Source organism: Callionymus lyra, chromosome 11 (genome assembly GCF_982586985.1).
Source record: "Callionymus lyra chromosome 11, fCalLyr1.hap1.1, whole genome shotgun sequence".
Lineage (NCBI taxonomy): Eukaryota > Metazoa > Chordata > Actinopteri > Syngnathiformes > Callionymidae > Callionymus > Callionymus lyra.
This window is the reverse complement of record NC_141828.1, coordinates 24949575-24966119: the sequence shown is the minus strand read 5'-3', so window position 1 is coordinate 24966119 and position 16545 is coordinate 24949575. Positions and strand designations below refer to the sequence as shown.

Genomic DNA, 16545 nt, shown 5'->3' with positions numbered 1-16545 from the left:
AGGTACTTGGCTATAAAAGGTAAATAAGAGTGTCAAATGAGCTTTTAAAGTGTTTATTAATCAAATGTACATGGTTACAGGTACAGGTTTTAATACTCAATCTACACATTCTATTCAATTCAAACAACTCACATGTTTTCTCTCATCTGCGAAAGGGCCACCCATGGCTGCTGTCTCACGCTGCCTGATCCTCTTATGTTGATATGTCATGGAATTCAAAATGGAAGTCTTGATGCTTTGTTCTGTTTTTCTCTGTACTGTCAACTCCATAAAAGGTTTATAACACTGGCAATAAATGTGTTTTCATCCTCTTTGTATACATTCTATATTATCGTCATTTTAACTTAATTTTAAAAGTTACATAAATAACATTATAGTTTATGGTTGGATGAATCTAATTCTTATTCGACTCCATTTTTTATAAGTTAAAGATTGAAACTAACACATTCGACCGATACATAATCAGAACATGGCATTAAGAAAAACAAAAGCAATAATATTTATAATGCTTTTTTTTTTTTTAAAAAGAAAGAAGATAAATCAAGACAAATAAAGGTTATGTACTGTGTTGTACTTGTAGTATTCTAATGTTTATTTTTATTATATTTACCATTATTTTATATATTACTGCTTTTGTTATTTATTTGAAAAAAGTATCTGCGTTTAATAATTTTATCTGAACTTTCTGCTGGGACAATTCAATTCCTTTATTCTTCTACTGAGGTAAGAATTAAGGAATCAATCAATCGATCAATACGTTTAATACATCTTTTCAATTCGCATTTGAAAATGTCAATATTAGAAATGCATTTTTGACATTTAGATTGGTAAATGTGATATTGACTGAGGATGATGAAAATATATATATTTTTAAAAAAAACTATTTTTTTTAGGTAAATTTAATATTTAATATTTTTAATCATCACAGTATTTTATGAGCGGGGGTGTCACTAATATGTGACGTCACTCATTGTGTTTGTTAAGTCCGTGGACATGAGCGCGTGACTGTGGCGTCACAGGTGAGTGAATCTTCTTCTGTCAAGTTGAGGGTCCACCAATCCTCTCCTCTCCACGCGCACGAGCAGGCGTGGTGCCGTGGACGCGCGAGAGAAGGCGCTCACACACACAGAGACCGCAGGAAGTGGCACTTCTTGATCTGGACGCTCCTGAGATGTCGCTCTAAAGGTCAAGCTGCACTTCTAAGAGCCGGTCATCCACAGGACGGACTGAAGGAGGTCGCAGGGAGATACTCCAGCACACGCGCGCATTCCGTTGGTGAAGATGAAGGCGAAGAAGAACCGAGACCAAAGCCTGTCGGACTCCAGAGAACTGGACGGATCCTACGACCCGCTGACCGGTGAGTTCTGAACACACCTGTGCGTGTTTTTGAAAGATCCAGTGTGTGACATCCACCTGTCAGAACTTCTAGCACGAGTCAACCTCGTCCCCTCACTATGATGTCACTATTCGTTAATGAACGTCAAATTAAAAACATCACTGAAGGTGAAAAACACACTGGATCTTTCTAAGGTGAAGTGAGAGTTCGTGTGTTTCTGCTCGTGTTTGCTGGCCCGGTTCGGTGACTGTGAGGTTCCGAGTTGAATGTGCGGCTCGTGCTTTGGTATCGATCTTCAGTTCAGTTTGTATTCGAGTCACAAGTGTTTCTAGGAACGAGATGTTTCTGAGGGTTTTGTTCAGAAGCAGCAGATGCTTTGAGTTGGAAGATTTTGAGCGTTTTGTCAGTAAAATACTGCTTTTGTTTATTCTGTTGTAATGGACATGCTGCCTCAATGAATAGATGATATTCATCATTACTTTATCATCATATAATATCATGATATAAATAATATTTGTCTCTATTTTACTAGACTGTAATTTCAAGGTCAAACCGTTTTAATGAAACAAACGCATCATGTATTACCGGCCAAACATTTAACCTCCTCATAGCTTCTTCATTGTGACCCATAGAGGCGACAATTTATTTGTACCACCCCCTTTAACACAAACACATACATTTATTTAAAAACAATGTTTTGATAATAAAAACGTTTTGATAATATATCAGTGTAAGCCAAAAGATAAGATAGAATTCATTTTAAAATGTCCTTCACTTGACATAACAGTTAAAAAAACAGTGGACTGTTTCTTTATTTATTTGTGGAATTGTAGAGTTGAATACATCTCCCTTGAACACATGTTGTTATTTGTATATAAGAAATAATTATATCAAAACTGTGCTGACATTGGTTCAATAGGAATTTGACATGTTTGTTAAATCCATGAGGGACTTTACTGGACATGGAAAATGGAAGAATTTATATTTACAGATTAAAACCTTCCTGATGTACTTCACCACTCTCTCATTTATACTCTTTATTCTTTAAAACATACATTTTGACATTTTGTAATGTCATGAGTTGGACCTGAAAATAATTTATTATAGGTTTCCTTCAATGAAACGTGTAATAGGTCTTGACTATCAAGTTAGTGTGTTTTCTATCCTGGTATCCCTGAAGATGTTGTAAAACAGTGAAGGACACTGAAGGACCCTCCAGGAGTGAAGATGTGAGGTCTTTTATGTGCATGTTATCTAAGCGCTACATGTGGGATGATCTTTTGTAGAGTTCATTGAAAGCTTGAGTAACACAAGATATTTTCACTTAAGATACCTCAAGATAAATCAGATATTTGTGTTTATTTTTAAGTTAACGAATAAGTTTGTGTTAAAAAAAATACGTGGTAACAGAAGAAATGTTTGTCAAGGTCCAGCTGATTGGACCAGCTCCCGAAAAATTAAAAATAACCAAATAATTTGTCAAAAATTTCTGCCCTGATAAATATTTCATTGGATAAGCCATGTGTCAATCAAAACAGCTGATTTGGTGTTTGAAAGTGGGCTGTCAAATAGCATTTTATTTTATCATGGTGTATTTTCATTTATATTTAAATAAATTGTGTATAAAAGATTTGTTTTTTTGTTTTTTTATTAACAATTTCCATTAAAACTTCACGCCTTTTGTTCCATTTTGTGTTGCAATTGAAATTTGGCCACTAGATGGCAGCAGTCATTACATCCTCCACAGCTAAATAAACAATGAAATCTTGCGAGATCCTGGCGATGACCGAGGACGAGAGGATACAGTGGACTTCAGCGGCTTTTACTTCGTCAAGAGTTATGTGGTCTGTAAATTCTGCAACACCAGAGTCAAGTACTCAATAATACTACAAATATATCCTTGTTCCTACAGTATCACTATATAATACAATGTATCGTATCGTTGCCCTTGTATCCTGATATGTATCATATCGCCAGATTCCTGCCAATTCACGCCCCTATATTTGAATTAGTTCTATTACTCTTGTCGTATTTCTGGTCGTGGTCCCATTTGAAAAGGTACTTGCCAGACTGTATATGAATTTCAAGTTACAAAACATTGTGGTTTTACACTGATTCTCCTGTTTTTCATTCTACTTCTGCTCTAGCCTGTATTTATATATTTGTGGTTGAAGGAGAAAAACTCAATTGTAATTCAATGTAGCCTCTGTTTAGACCCCCTCGTGATAATAAATATTAAAGATTTTGTTCTCGGCACAATATAATATTTGACGAGCAACAACAACCATCAATAACACGAAAATCGAACTTTTATTGTCGTTCCTTCTAGCAGGTAAGAGCAAGAAGAGTTCTCATTGTTCAACCAGTGGCCGCCTCTAATCCTGTTTATATGCTTGACCACATCTGTCCACCCGAGAATCAACTTGTCTCCGTCCAGACAGATTACAGAGACTCTGTAATCCCATTCCCACAAGGCCAGCAGTTCCAGCTGCAGATTATGTCCACCTAACACTGAGAGATGCTCAGGCGTGTATCACACCATGTGTTGACATGTGAGGTTGGCTCATACTTTTCGGTGTGAGTGGGCGGGAGCGAGTGGGTTTGGAAGCAGCAGCACGTTGTCTGCAGTCTATTGTTGAAACTAAAAAAATGTGGAAGAATTTGTTCCTGTTAATGGAAAAAAGGTCCTTTAGGTGTCACAACTTAGTGTTAATAAAAGTGGTTCAAACCCACTCACTCTGCCTTCATGTTATTTTTACTCACTCTATACATTCCACCTCTATCTAAATCCAAATTCCGTAACATTTCGGGTAATTTATTGCCCTTTTTCTCCAGATAGGATTCATGTAAATGAGCGCTGAGAGGCGGGGAACAAGTGTGTAGGAGTGATTTATGTCTTCATTAATTGTAGGAACATTTTAGGAGCCGTACATTTCCTTGTGAGGTTCTTTCCAACTTTTGAGTACACCTCAGCCTCAGCCAAACATAAAGACGGAGAATCATTCCACTTGTTCTCGAGCTTGTCTTAACAGAGGGAACATGAGCTGAACATGCATTTTATAGAAGTTTAAAAACATCAAGATATCCTCTTTTTAAAACATCATCCAAGTGCACCTGATGTTAGGTGTTGGACGTTATGGTTAACTCAACATACGATACTGTGACAATAGTTGTCTCTAGATAATGATAACATCACTATATCCTAAATATTTTTAAATATAGGAATGCAACAACTATTAGAAAAATTCAACTTGTCACTAACTATGATTGAACGAATGGATTTGTCTATTTCAAATATATAAATAAAAAGTACATTCAAGTTTTTGTTTGTGTTTCCACAAGTGTTTTGTAATAAAACAGTGTTATTTGTCAGTGCAACAGGACATTGAGCACAATAATATACTGCAATAGCATTTTTTTTTTATATCCACTTCTATTTATTATCAGACTTTTGTTTTTTAAAAGAAAATCTTCTTGGATGAAATACAGCAGGAGCGAGGATGGATTATTAAGTGGGTTTTCTGTGTGGGAAGGTTGACTTCAGGTGAGTCATTATTCCAACTTAGAAGCTCTGTTTGTGAGCACAGTTGACCCATGTTGCTTAAAGGTTGACAACATTTCAGTGAAATAGTACATTCTAGCTTTGCACTGAAGTGCTCTCCTCTGCAGGTATGTGTGTGTGTGTGTGTGTGTGTGTGTGTGTGTGTGTGTGTGTGTGTGTGTGTGTGTGTGTGTGTGTGTGTGTTGCGGAGATCACCGGGCATTCCCCATTTTGTTTGAGAGTATCAGATGAGAGATGAGAGGTTATTACAAAAGAGCGTTGCAGTGATCTTCTCTCCCACCACACAAGAGCCTCTCAACAGGAATCCTATCACTGACTCAAATGAACACTCAAACCAGCTTCATTTTACATCCACGAGCAGCTGCCGGAGGAACAGTTTTGTGCTTTTCTTTTCCCAAATCTGAAAGAATGTCAGCGCAAACTCGATCACACATCTATGGAATTAGAGATTAAAGTGTCGTGTCAGTCGCACTGAAGAACAAATGATCTGTCATAAGGTTCCTCATGGTGATCCTACAATCATTCATTTTCAACCCCTAATACCCTTATTTGTCCAAAAACAAGCAAAATTAATTAACTTTTTTTTTTTTTTAAATATCGACTCAGTGCTGATGTTCTTAAGTCATGTGAGGTGCAGTTAAGTGAGGTTTGTGTCCATTGAGCTCACAAAGAGCTAACATTGTCGTACATTTGAAGGTCAGAGCAACAGCATGGGAGCCAGAGGAGCTGACCTGTGACTGGATATACAGCATACATGTGAGATATTCCGACTGAAAACTCATTTTATTACTGAAGACTATTGTGTAATCACACCATCAACCCATGCTCAGTGACTGCGGCGCACCTTGATGCGTCTGCTGCTAAAACTGACTCCATAATTACGCCTGTCGCTGTAGTTTGAGTGGAGAGTCACCGTCTGAGCCAATAGTAATAGCAGCTGACAGTACGTGTGATTGGAGGTGACGTACCTGTCCGGGCGAAATGTAAGCACGGGAATCTCAAAGACTGAAGAGATGTTCTTAATGTATTGGTTATCTTTTATTATATATTTATCTAGAGCAGGATTGTCGTGGGCCACTTTCAGCAAACATGGCAGCAAACTATAAACACACTTTATAAGAGTGCAGACCTCTGTCAAGATAGCTACAGAGCAAGGGTTCCCACACTTTTCAACCCACGACCCCCAAAATAACGGTGCCAGAGACTGGCGACCCCCACTATCCCCGGATGTGACTGACAAAAATAAAATAAAATGTGAGGCACAGGCCATAGACACTAGGCTTATCCAAATACGGGCTTAACGACAACACAAAAGAACAGAGCAGCCTGTTATGATTTTACAATAAGAAATGTATTGTAATATGAAAGCAGAATGCCTCAGTCAAAATAATATCCAACATGAGTGCACATTATTGCTGTCATGTACAAACTGAACTTTGGATAGAAAAATAATAATAAGAAGAACATCTCAGCCAGTGTCATATCCACGAACGTAAACATATTTACATTGTTGCTGTGTACTTGTGCATTTACATTTTGGCAACTATTTTTTTCCTGTGTTAATCTCATCTAATGAGACGACTTAATGATGACTTGCCGGCTGACTATGATGCGGCTCAGATATAATATAATCTATTTTCCAACTCTATAATCACATTTTACATTTACTGTCACACCCAACTGTAAACACCATACGCTCTGCCTCATTCACAACACGTTATGCTATATTCTCATAACGCTACGGATACCAGTAATTTTAATAATTATGGCTGAATTTTTCTGTATTTTATCTTTTTCAAATTTATTTGATTTATTGAAATCATTTTGCGACCACCCCCCCCCCCCCCCAGAAGGTTCCCACGATAAAGCACTCAAGGCCAAGGGGCCAATTCTTTCCCACCCAAGTCATTTTATGTGGCCCACAGCATGGTTGGCTATTATTAAAGTTAAGGTCTATATTATGACCCAAAAAGATCCTAAAGTTCATGATAAGTTAAATAACTAAGATTGTTAATGTCAACAATTATACAGAGAATTACAATACGAGTAAATGTCACTGATGTGCTTGGTGAGTTTTTGACAAACACAGAGATGATTGATATCGAGCTAATTACAATATCACAGTACTGACTCGTACTTCAAGCTAAATTTACATTTTATTTCAGCCCCGAAACTTAGGCGGCTGAACGATTATGGCACCTTTTGTGTTTGAGTTGACTCAAACACACAACGCAGATCACAACACTGATACATATATATATATATATATATATATGTATATATATATATATATATATATATATATATATATATATATATATATATATATATATATATATATGTATATTTATATATATATGATATTTTGATTGTATAGATTGCTAACGCCGGTGCCAACACAGTCTAAATATATGTACATGAACCCAGTCTCTAGACGTCACCACAAAACTTGTCCAATAACCACATATTTTTCCTCCACGAGGCTAACACATAAACTTTACAGCCAATCCGCTTTATCAAGTCTTGATCATGTGATCATGTGGCTGTAACATTAACCAAAGCACGTTTTGTTATTGGGTACGGTTGCATCTGGGTGGGTTCTATTAGCATGTAGGTTTTATGCTTTTACTGTTCCCTTCTTTGACAGTCATATCCTGCTCATTTAGAAAAGCTTTCCAAAATTCCCGTGTAGGAGTCTCAATGTAGAGTCCTGGAGTATTTTTGACACCAGATTTTGTGCCACTTACAGTCAAATAAATTGGATGTTCGCACACGGAGCTCTCATGGTGGTACGTTCCCTGCCATCATTCTGAATCATTTGACTGGCACTCTCCACTTACCACCCTCTAATTCACTCTCTCCGCTGTCTCCATCTCACTCCTCCCCCTCTGTGTGTCTCCACTTTCACAAATCAGATTATATAATAGCTTATATATATATTTATGGCCCTAGAAGACTGTTCTGAATCCCCTCCCGGAGTCTTGAGTCATCTTCCTCGTTCCCTGCATCCCACTGCTCACAGTCGCCAGCATTCCTATTGTCCACCCTGTATCCAGTCTCTCCATCTGAGCCTCCCCCTCAGCCGCCTCCTTCCCTCCTCTACAAGTCTTTCAGACCACAGTAGGTCCTCATGCAACTTGAAGCCAGAATCAATCCTAATGAGTTTATTTTTTGACCGACTCAAAGAGGCCTGGTAGATGGTTAATTAAAACAAGGCCTGCTCACCTCACTTCCCTGTAAACACAATTAGAACACAAGGTGGGAGAACAAAGACACAGCCATAGGGGGGAAGGACTTGCAAGGGAAGAAGACATGATGCATGTCAAGTGGAATCAAAGTGCATCAGTTTGTTGTAGACGCTGAAGAACAAGCGGCTTGAGTGACGGCTCGTATCTGCTCTTTCGACAGAGAGAGATATCAATCACTGTGCTGGCGTTTGTTGTCTCGTCGCTCACACATATGATCCACATCCCATGATGAATCAGTCACGTTATATGGTTATTAGACTGATTTCAAAACACTGACGTATCAAAGAAACACAGTTTAGAGTTTGCTACAATTACATAAAGGTCGTTTGAAGGGCACTTTCCATCATCGCTACTGCTATTTACAATCTTTACAAGAATTTACAGACCACATGACTCTTGATGAAGTCGTTACTGCTTTTTTTTTTTTTTTTAAAGAAAATATGTCTAAACATCAGCTTTAAAAGTTGCTAGAGGCGACCGTATCCTCTTATCCTCAGTCATCTCCAGGATCTTGCAGGATCTCAGCTGGAGCGGAGGACGTACAGATTGCTGCCATCTAGCAGCCGGAAGTTTAATTGCAACACAAAAATGACAAGAACGCTGGTAATTTTCCAAATAATAAAACTGAATCACTGTATTTTATACATACCTTATTGAAAAAAAAATCTTTACAGTACTGTTGAATATAGATACACTATTTTGAAAAAAAATACTGGGATATTTACAGTAAGTGTATCTTTTTACACCCCTAGAAAACAAAACTCATCCCGTCTTAAAAAATTATGAATTATTGCTATGATGTTTTTCTTTAAAGTGAAAGTTCACCCAAAACTCTAATTTTACTAATTTTCTACTCACCTTCATGTCGACTAAGCATTATTTTCAGAGAAAATGTATGAGGCAACTTTTCCTCAGAAAAGGTGCTAAAAACATCTAAATGCCCCAATAGTTTGTAATGTTCATCTTGTATTGAATCCTCGATGAACACAATTTCTCCAGAAAAAATGTAAGAAGTCTAGCAGTCTAACAGTAGCAAGAGATATAAACAGGAAGTCCTCAGGTAATATCTCGAGAGCCTCCAGTGTAGATAGTGTCCACACTGGAATCGGTCGCAATATTTACCCAGAGTAATTTCAGAGTAGTTCCAGTTTATAATGCTTTTAGTCTTTCAACACCTGCCACAAACAGACATGACATAAAGACATGTTTAATTTTTCCCAGAACAATTCTTCTCATCGTGGCTTCAATACAAGACACATTACAGACGAGCTGTATGGAGGTATCTGGATGTTTTAAAGCGTCTATCTGGAGGAAGTTCATCCCTGGGCGCTCAGAAGCTACATTGAAATGAACATACATTTTTGTCTATAACTCTGAAAAGAAACTCAGAATACTGTAAAAAATAGTCCCAATCCTTAGTGGAGTTAAGTTTGAATTTTGGGTGAACAAAACCTCTAAAGCGAAATTATTTTTAACTAGCAACCCACAAGCAATGACAATAACTCATTTTGGCATCACATTTGTGAAAGTTGATTAATTTTATTTGGTTCTGTGATTAATGCTAGTTCTGAACAGCCTTCAGTGAATGACAAATCAGCACCGACAATAATGTAATAATCTGTTCTTTGTCTTATTATTAAATTGATTTATTATTGCAAAGTAAATATTGAGTTATTTTGTGAACAGAAATACAGACAAATGAACTCCACAGGTAATTATAAAAGCCATCTTTTGGTCGTTTGTTTGTCTATTCTATATATTCTATATTTTCGGTGATTCATAAAGTTTAAAGTACAGATGGCTTAAAAACCCCAAAACAAAACAATAATATTCATAATAAAACATAAAAAATATTAAGATTTGTTTTTAATAGTGTGTCCTCCTCAAGTAATAAGCTGTTGACGTCTTAAAATACCAAAGGGTGAACCAACTTTGATATGTTTTTTTGTTTGTAGGTTAAGGTTAAAGCTGTATTTATACGACTTAAAATGAAAAATCCTGCCCAATGACTGAAAGTCCTGCCACTGTAATGCCCCACATCATTGGATTAGTCATGTTTTCAGGTGGAACGGTAGAATGTCGGCATTGGAAGGACTTGAACTCAGTTTTCCTCCATCGTGTAAAGACAGGAATTCAAGTCTAAACTACTCATGTAAAATGATAATTCACTTCATTTAAGCAACTCTTATGGGGACCTTCTAACCAAGTATCTCTGGCAGCTAAAGTAACTCACACTTTAAGTCTTTGTTGGCAACACATGTTCAAACGAAGCTAAGTCGTGTTCTGGATTAGATCACAAGTTTCATGTTGATGCACAGAAAACCCTGAAGTTACAACTGCTGTCTGACAGGATAGCGTGAGAAGAAGAGAAAAGGAAGCCTGAGGTATCTTTCTGACGAGATTGTAGTACACAAGAAACACACAATAGTACACAGTTACAAGCCGGAGAGATGTTTCTGCTGAAAGAAAGGAGGTGTAATCTTATGAATATACAGCGACTGCTGAATGTCCTCAAGTCACACATAAGTTAAAATCTTTGCTTTTAAATGACTAATACGTGTTACTAGCTACTGTAGAGTCCAGGGTATATCTTGATGCTCTACTCAATATGTTTTTTTAAAAGGGTATTATCAGATGTCGGAATTTCCAAAATTAACATTAATAGTAAATGAAGTCATGAAAAGTTAGAGAAAAGTCGATTTTCTCATCACAACATGATTTAAGGTAAACTTAACAATCAAACATCATTGATTCTCTCATCCAAGTGATACCTTAAATCCCAAAAGGAATTTTCCTAAGGGATCAATAAAGTTACTTCTATTTATCTAAACATTTCCAGAGACGAAAGATAAGACAGACACACGTTTTGTCAAGAAAACGTTCATCATCAAAATTATCTAAACATTTCCGTTCGTGTCATCGCTGAGGTTCAATTCGAGTAGTTGTTCTAAAGGTAAACAACAGGAGAAATGTTTTCAGGAAGCTCAGGGGTGACGTTCATTGCAATGGAATCTAATGTCATTGTAAGTAAACAAGCTGTAATGGACGACCAGCTCAGCCAGGCAAGTCAAACAGTGTGAATATATTTAAACAAAGTAACTCATTGTGTAACTTTGTTAATGTAGTTGCTGGATCGACCTAGAGTCTTGGATGGATTGTCACTTCTTTTAGCAACAAAAGAGTTCATACATTGATCCGTCAGAAGTCCTCATTATCTATTTGACGGTACAGTACAACCCCGCTACTCCCTTAGGACCTGAATTAATGTATTCCATAAGAGGTTCATCCTATCTAGCAATTCCAGACATGAGGCAGAGAAAAGGGGCTTTGCTACTACGATGGCTCCCAGATCATTTGAGCTTGAATATCTGAATAAAACACAGAGCAGATTCATTGACTCTTAAGATGCAATAACTCCTGAATGATCAGTGGCCAATAAAAAAGGTTTCTAAATGTTCCATCAGTGGTGTACAGCAAATATAACATCTAACAATTGATAAATACATGAAACTGCAGATGAACAACTGAGAGGGAACAAGACAAGACGCTTCCGGTGAGCCTTTGATCGGCTGCTTCAACGTAAGCTCCTGCAATAATTGCCAAAAACAGTCGTTTTAACGACTACTTGTCCGGATTTTATCCTCATATCACTTAAGATATGTATCAAGCATCTATGATCTATGATCGTGATGCTCTTTTCAACATCAGAGAGTCGATGAAGGACTTCACTCGCGACAGTTACCAACGTCCGGTGAACGTGTTTCCGGCTCCGCTTCTCATCGACTCGGACTCTGTGGAATATCGTTTGATCTCTCGGGTACCGGGCGATTTCCACAAGCGATCGAGTCGGGCTGGAGTACAGGTCAGGATGAGACGCGCAGTCGCGATCGCTCGGAACAACTCTGACGTCATCGAACGTCATCGATGTTTGATCGACATTCCTCTCGCTGAAGAGAATGATGACACATCAGCGCTGCCGTCTGTCCAGACCTCAACGAAAGGTGGTAAGCTTTTTTCATTTCCTCTCTTTAATTCGGCTTTTACTACTGAGTTGGACTTCAGTGACAGCTGGTACCCACGTGACCGCTGTTCGCTTCAAAAGATCCCGCTCTGCGCGCCTGTCAGTGAAGCGGCGTCGTCAGTGACGTCATCGGTGCTGAATGTGGGACTTCTTAATGTTCGCTCCATTACTAATAAATCCTTTATTCTTAATGATCTTTTCACAAGAGTTAATTTGGATTTATTATGTCTTTCTGAGACTTGGCAGAGAGAGGAAGAGTTTATTCATCTGAACGAACTCTGTCCAGTAGGGAGCGCTGTTCTGGGGAAGCCTCGCCTCTCTGGTCGTGGGGGAGGTCTTGCTACTGTTTTTAGGGAGAGTTGTTCTTGCAAAGTGATTCAGACACAGGAATTCACTTCTTTTGAATTTCAGATGATCTTGGTTGGTTCTACAAGACCTTTCTATTGTGTGTCAATTTACCGCCCGCCTGGTCCTGCGTCCTGTGTTCTTGAAAGACTTTAATGACTTCTTATCTTCCATTATTCAAATGGAATCTGTTCTTATTCTTGGAGACTTTAATCTTCATGTTGATGACGTCACATCTTGTTCTGCTAAAGAACTTTTAACTTTAACTGAAGCCTTTAATTTTGAGCAACATGTTTCTGAACCCACTCATCAAAAAGGCATTTTAGACTTAGTTTTTACTCTTGGCCTGGACATTTCTAATGTATCTGTACATGATGTCCATCTGAGTGATCATTCTCTTGTCTTGTTTAACCTGGACTTCATCCCTGAACCTAAGCCTTTGAAAGTTAGGTCTCAGAGGCGTGTCATCTCAGCCGATACTGCAGACAGTTTTTCTTTATGTTTGACGCTCTTTCCTTTGATGACTGCACAGACGTGGACAGTTTGATTCACTGTTTCAGTGGTCATTGTGTTGAAATACTGGATCAAGTGGCACCTTGAAAATTCAGAAAAAACGGTGCCCTTGGACAAATGAAGATCTCCTGAGTCTGAAGAGACTTTGTCGAAAGACTGAGCGTCTCTGGAAGTCTACTAAACTTGAGGTGCACAGACTTCACCTCAGGGATCTGTTGACTTCTTACAATGAGATGGTAGAAACTGCTAGATCTGATTACATCAGAAAACTGGTAGCAGCAAATAGGAAAAACCTCAAAGTTTTGTTTGACACGATTAATTCTCTCGTGTCTCCTGCTCCTCAAATCACGCCTGTCTTCTGTGAAGCTGACAGCAATGCATTGTTGAGATTTTTCATTGACAAAATTAAATTGATCAAAGAGAAAATCTCTCCCCCTTTGTTGGGAACCCCTACTGTCTCTGAGCCCATCTCCTCCTCTTGGTCCTCCTTCACTGCTGTATCTTTGAGTGATATTTCAGCACTAGTGAACAAGATGAAACCATCCTCTTGCTCAGATGACGTCCTTCCTTGTAGGCTTTTTATCAAAGTATTTGATGTAATTGGCCCCTGGGTTACCAATATGGTGAACCTCTCCCTTTCCACAGGGGTTTTTCCCAATGCATTTAAACATGCCATTGTGGAGCCTCTGCTCAAAAAAACAGGCTTAGACCCAACTGACCTCAGTAATTTCAGGGCTATTTCTAAGCTCCCTTTCTTGTCCAAGATCTTGGAGAAGGTGGTGTCTGAGCAGCTGTCTTTGTTCCTGGATCAGAGCGACATCCATGAGAAGTTTCAGTCTGGCTTCCGTAAACATCACTCTACGGAGACAGCTTTATTGAAAGTGTCCAGTGACATCATGATGTCGGCTGACTCGGGTAAATTCACTGTTCTAGTGCTTTTGGATCTGTCCTCAGCCTTTGACACAGTTGATCACCAGATCTTGCTGAAAAGACTATGGGATGAAGTGGAACTGTCTGGGTCTGTGTTAGAATGGTTCTCATCTTACCTTTCTGGGCGCAGTTTTAGTGTATCTGCCAATCAAATGAGGTCTGAATCGGCAGATCTGTTGTGTGGAGTCCCTCAAGGTTCTGTTCTGGGTCCTTTATTGTTTTTGCTGTACTTGATTCCCCTCGGTAAAATCATTCAGAGATTTCCAGATGTTTCTTTCACATTTTTGCTGATGACATCCAGCTCTACTGCTCTTTTGACCCAACTGAGCCCCAAAGGCTGAACAGCTTAGTCAATTGTTTTCTAGAAATCAAACAATGGCTGAGTGAAAACACTCTACAGCTAAATGTAGACAAAACTGAAACACTGGTGATTGCTCCTGATGATAAGGTTCCAGGATTGAGTCAGTACTTGGGTGACTTAGGTCAGTCTGTCAAACTGAGCCTGAGAAACCTGGGTGTTGTATTTGATAAAGACATGTCTCTTGTTCAACACTGCAGAAAACTGACCAGAAACTGTTTCCTTCAACTGAGAAAAATCTCTAAACTTAGGAAAATGTTGTCGGAACATGATCTGGAGCTTGTAATCCATGCGTTTGTTTCTTCTCGTCTGGACTATTGTAACAGTTTGGTTTCATGTCTTAACAAGAAGGATCTGTCTCGTCTGCAGTTGATTCAGAACTCTGCAGCGAGAATTCTGACCCGCTCAAGTAGGAGAACTCACATTTCTCCGATCCTTAAAACTCTTCACTGGCTTCCAGTTTCTTTCAGGATCAACTTTAAAATTCTGGTTCTTACTTTCAGAGCTATTCATGGTCAGGCTCCTCCTTACATCACTGATCTGATCCAGCCTTACACCCCAGCTCGGGCTCTGAGGTCTGTGGATCAGAATCTACTTATGGTTCCACGCACACGGCTCAGGACCAGAGGAGAGAAATCCTTTCAGGCTGTTGCTCCTAAGCTTTGGAACGATCTTCCTCTCTCTTTGCGGTTGATGGAGTCTACTGACTCCTTTAAGAAACACCTTAAGACGTTTCTATTTGTTCAGGCTTTTCCTTGAATTTCTCGAACTCCTGTGTTGTTCTCAGTATTATCTTGATCTTTAAAGTATGTACTTTTTTGAGTATTGTTTTGATTGTCTAAGCGCTTTGTGACCCTGGTCTCGAAAAGCGCTATATAAATAAATATTACTTACTTACTTACTTACTTACAAGTAGGAGATAGTTCTAAGTCTCTGTCATAAAAAAAGTAAAATAAATAAATAAGCAGCTGTGTGCATACGATTGCTCTGACGGTTGTTGGAGGTGCACATGCATTCTCTCGCTCATGTGATTACGCACTCTTGGTACATGAGGCCTAGAACACTAACTTGTCAACTTACACAAAAAAACTAAACATAGAGGCCAGGAGTGAACGTCTGTGATCATAAATACGTCAATTAATAAAATTTCCTCATTTTAGTTTCATTATTCACATCATGCTACACAGTTCTTACCATGTTATATTGTATATATATTATAAATCCTGTAACATTTACGTCTTTTTTTCCCATTTGATCTCGTGTTTAAGAAAATCACAGTGAAACTGAAACTGAAGATATTGAAAACGTAACATTACTCATTTACAAAGGGTTTTGAGATAACTTAAATAAAATAACATTATATTGATATAATAAATTGATTAACAAGTTTAAATAAAAAAAACCTGTCGAGAACTGAAGTCATAAATGGTAATATGGTTTATATTGATGCCAATAATGACGTTCACTAGAGGAATCAGCTGAATCATAATTGAGTGACAAACATGAGCATCTCTGTCAATTGTCGTCCTCGTGATGGTTGTTCCCTCGGTGCTTGAGTCATCCTGTTGTTCGATTTTTACCAGCGGTCAAATCCTCACAGTTCTGTCGTCAGTCTCCCCTGGAGAGAAGCTGAAGTCAGCAAATAAACCGGCGGCTAAATAAACTTGCTGTAAAACAAGGTTGAAGAGAACCTCAGGAATTTGACAAACCCTGATATTGTTCAAGGAATGTTCTGTTTGTGGTTGGAATGCAAGCCGGGCTGGGTTTCGTCAGAACATTTTCAATACTGGTACTGATACCAATAGCTTGGCTTTGACACCGGCTCCTGAATGATACTGTTTTCGATACCATTATGATCAATTCTAACAAAAGGAAAATGACATTGCACATAGTACACATCTTGACTTAACTTTTGAGGTTTAGTAGTTCCCACTAATAGATGTTTTCTTGTAGAAAACAATAAATAATAATCATTTCTGATGGAGGAACACCATTTGAAGCATTTCGGTCGGTGCCACAAAAGAACCCAAGTTCCATACCCAGCTTATAATTCAAGTTGGAATGCTTAATGTTCAGTTGAGCCTGGCGAGGTTATTTCCGTGTCCGGACTTCCAGCGTGGTGTTACACACAGCTAAAGAAGTACAACGACATATTTGTGTACTTCAAAATCCATTTGCTTTGATCATCCCAGCAGTACTTCCCCCCACTCGGGGTGTTTGCTTGCTGGCTGA

General features: G+C 38.5%; 1 protein-coding gene across 3 annotated transcripts in view; it reads left to right on the top strand.

Moving 5' to 3' along the window:
* The first annotated feature begins 1118 nt into the window (after window positions 1–1118).
* Window positions 1119–16545, top strand: part of LOC148069709 (A-type potassium channel modulatory protein KCNIP2) — a 111017-nt gene continuing 95590 nt past the window's right edge. For all 3 annotated transcript variants that reach the window (XM_087801988.1, XM_087801984.1, XM_087801985.1), the window contains exon 1: window positions 1119–1357. In XM_087801988.1, coding sequence (XP_087658114.1) covers window positions 1282–1357 — 76 coding nt within the window. In that variant the 5' untranslated portion in view covers window positions 1119–1281. The remainder of the gene's footprint in view (window positions 1358–16545) is intronic.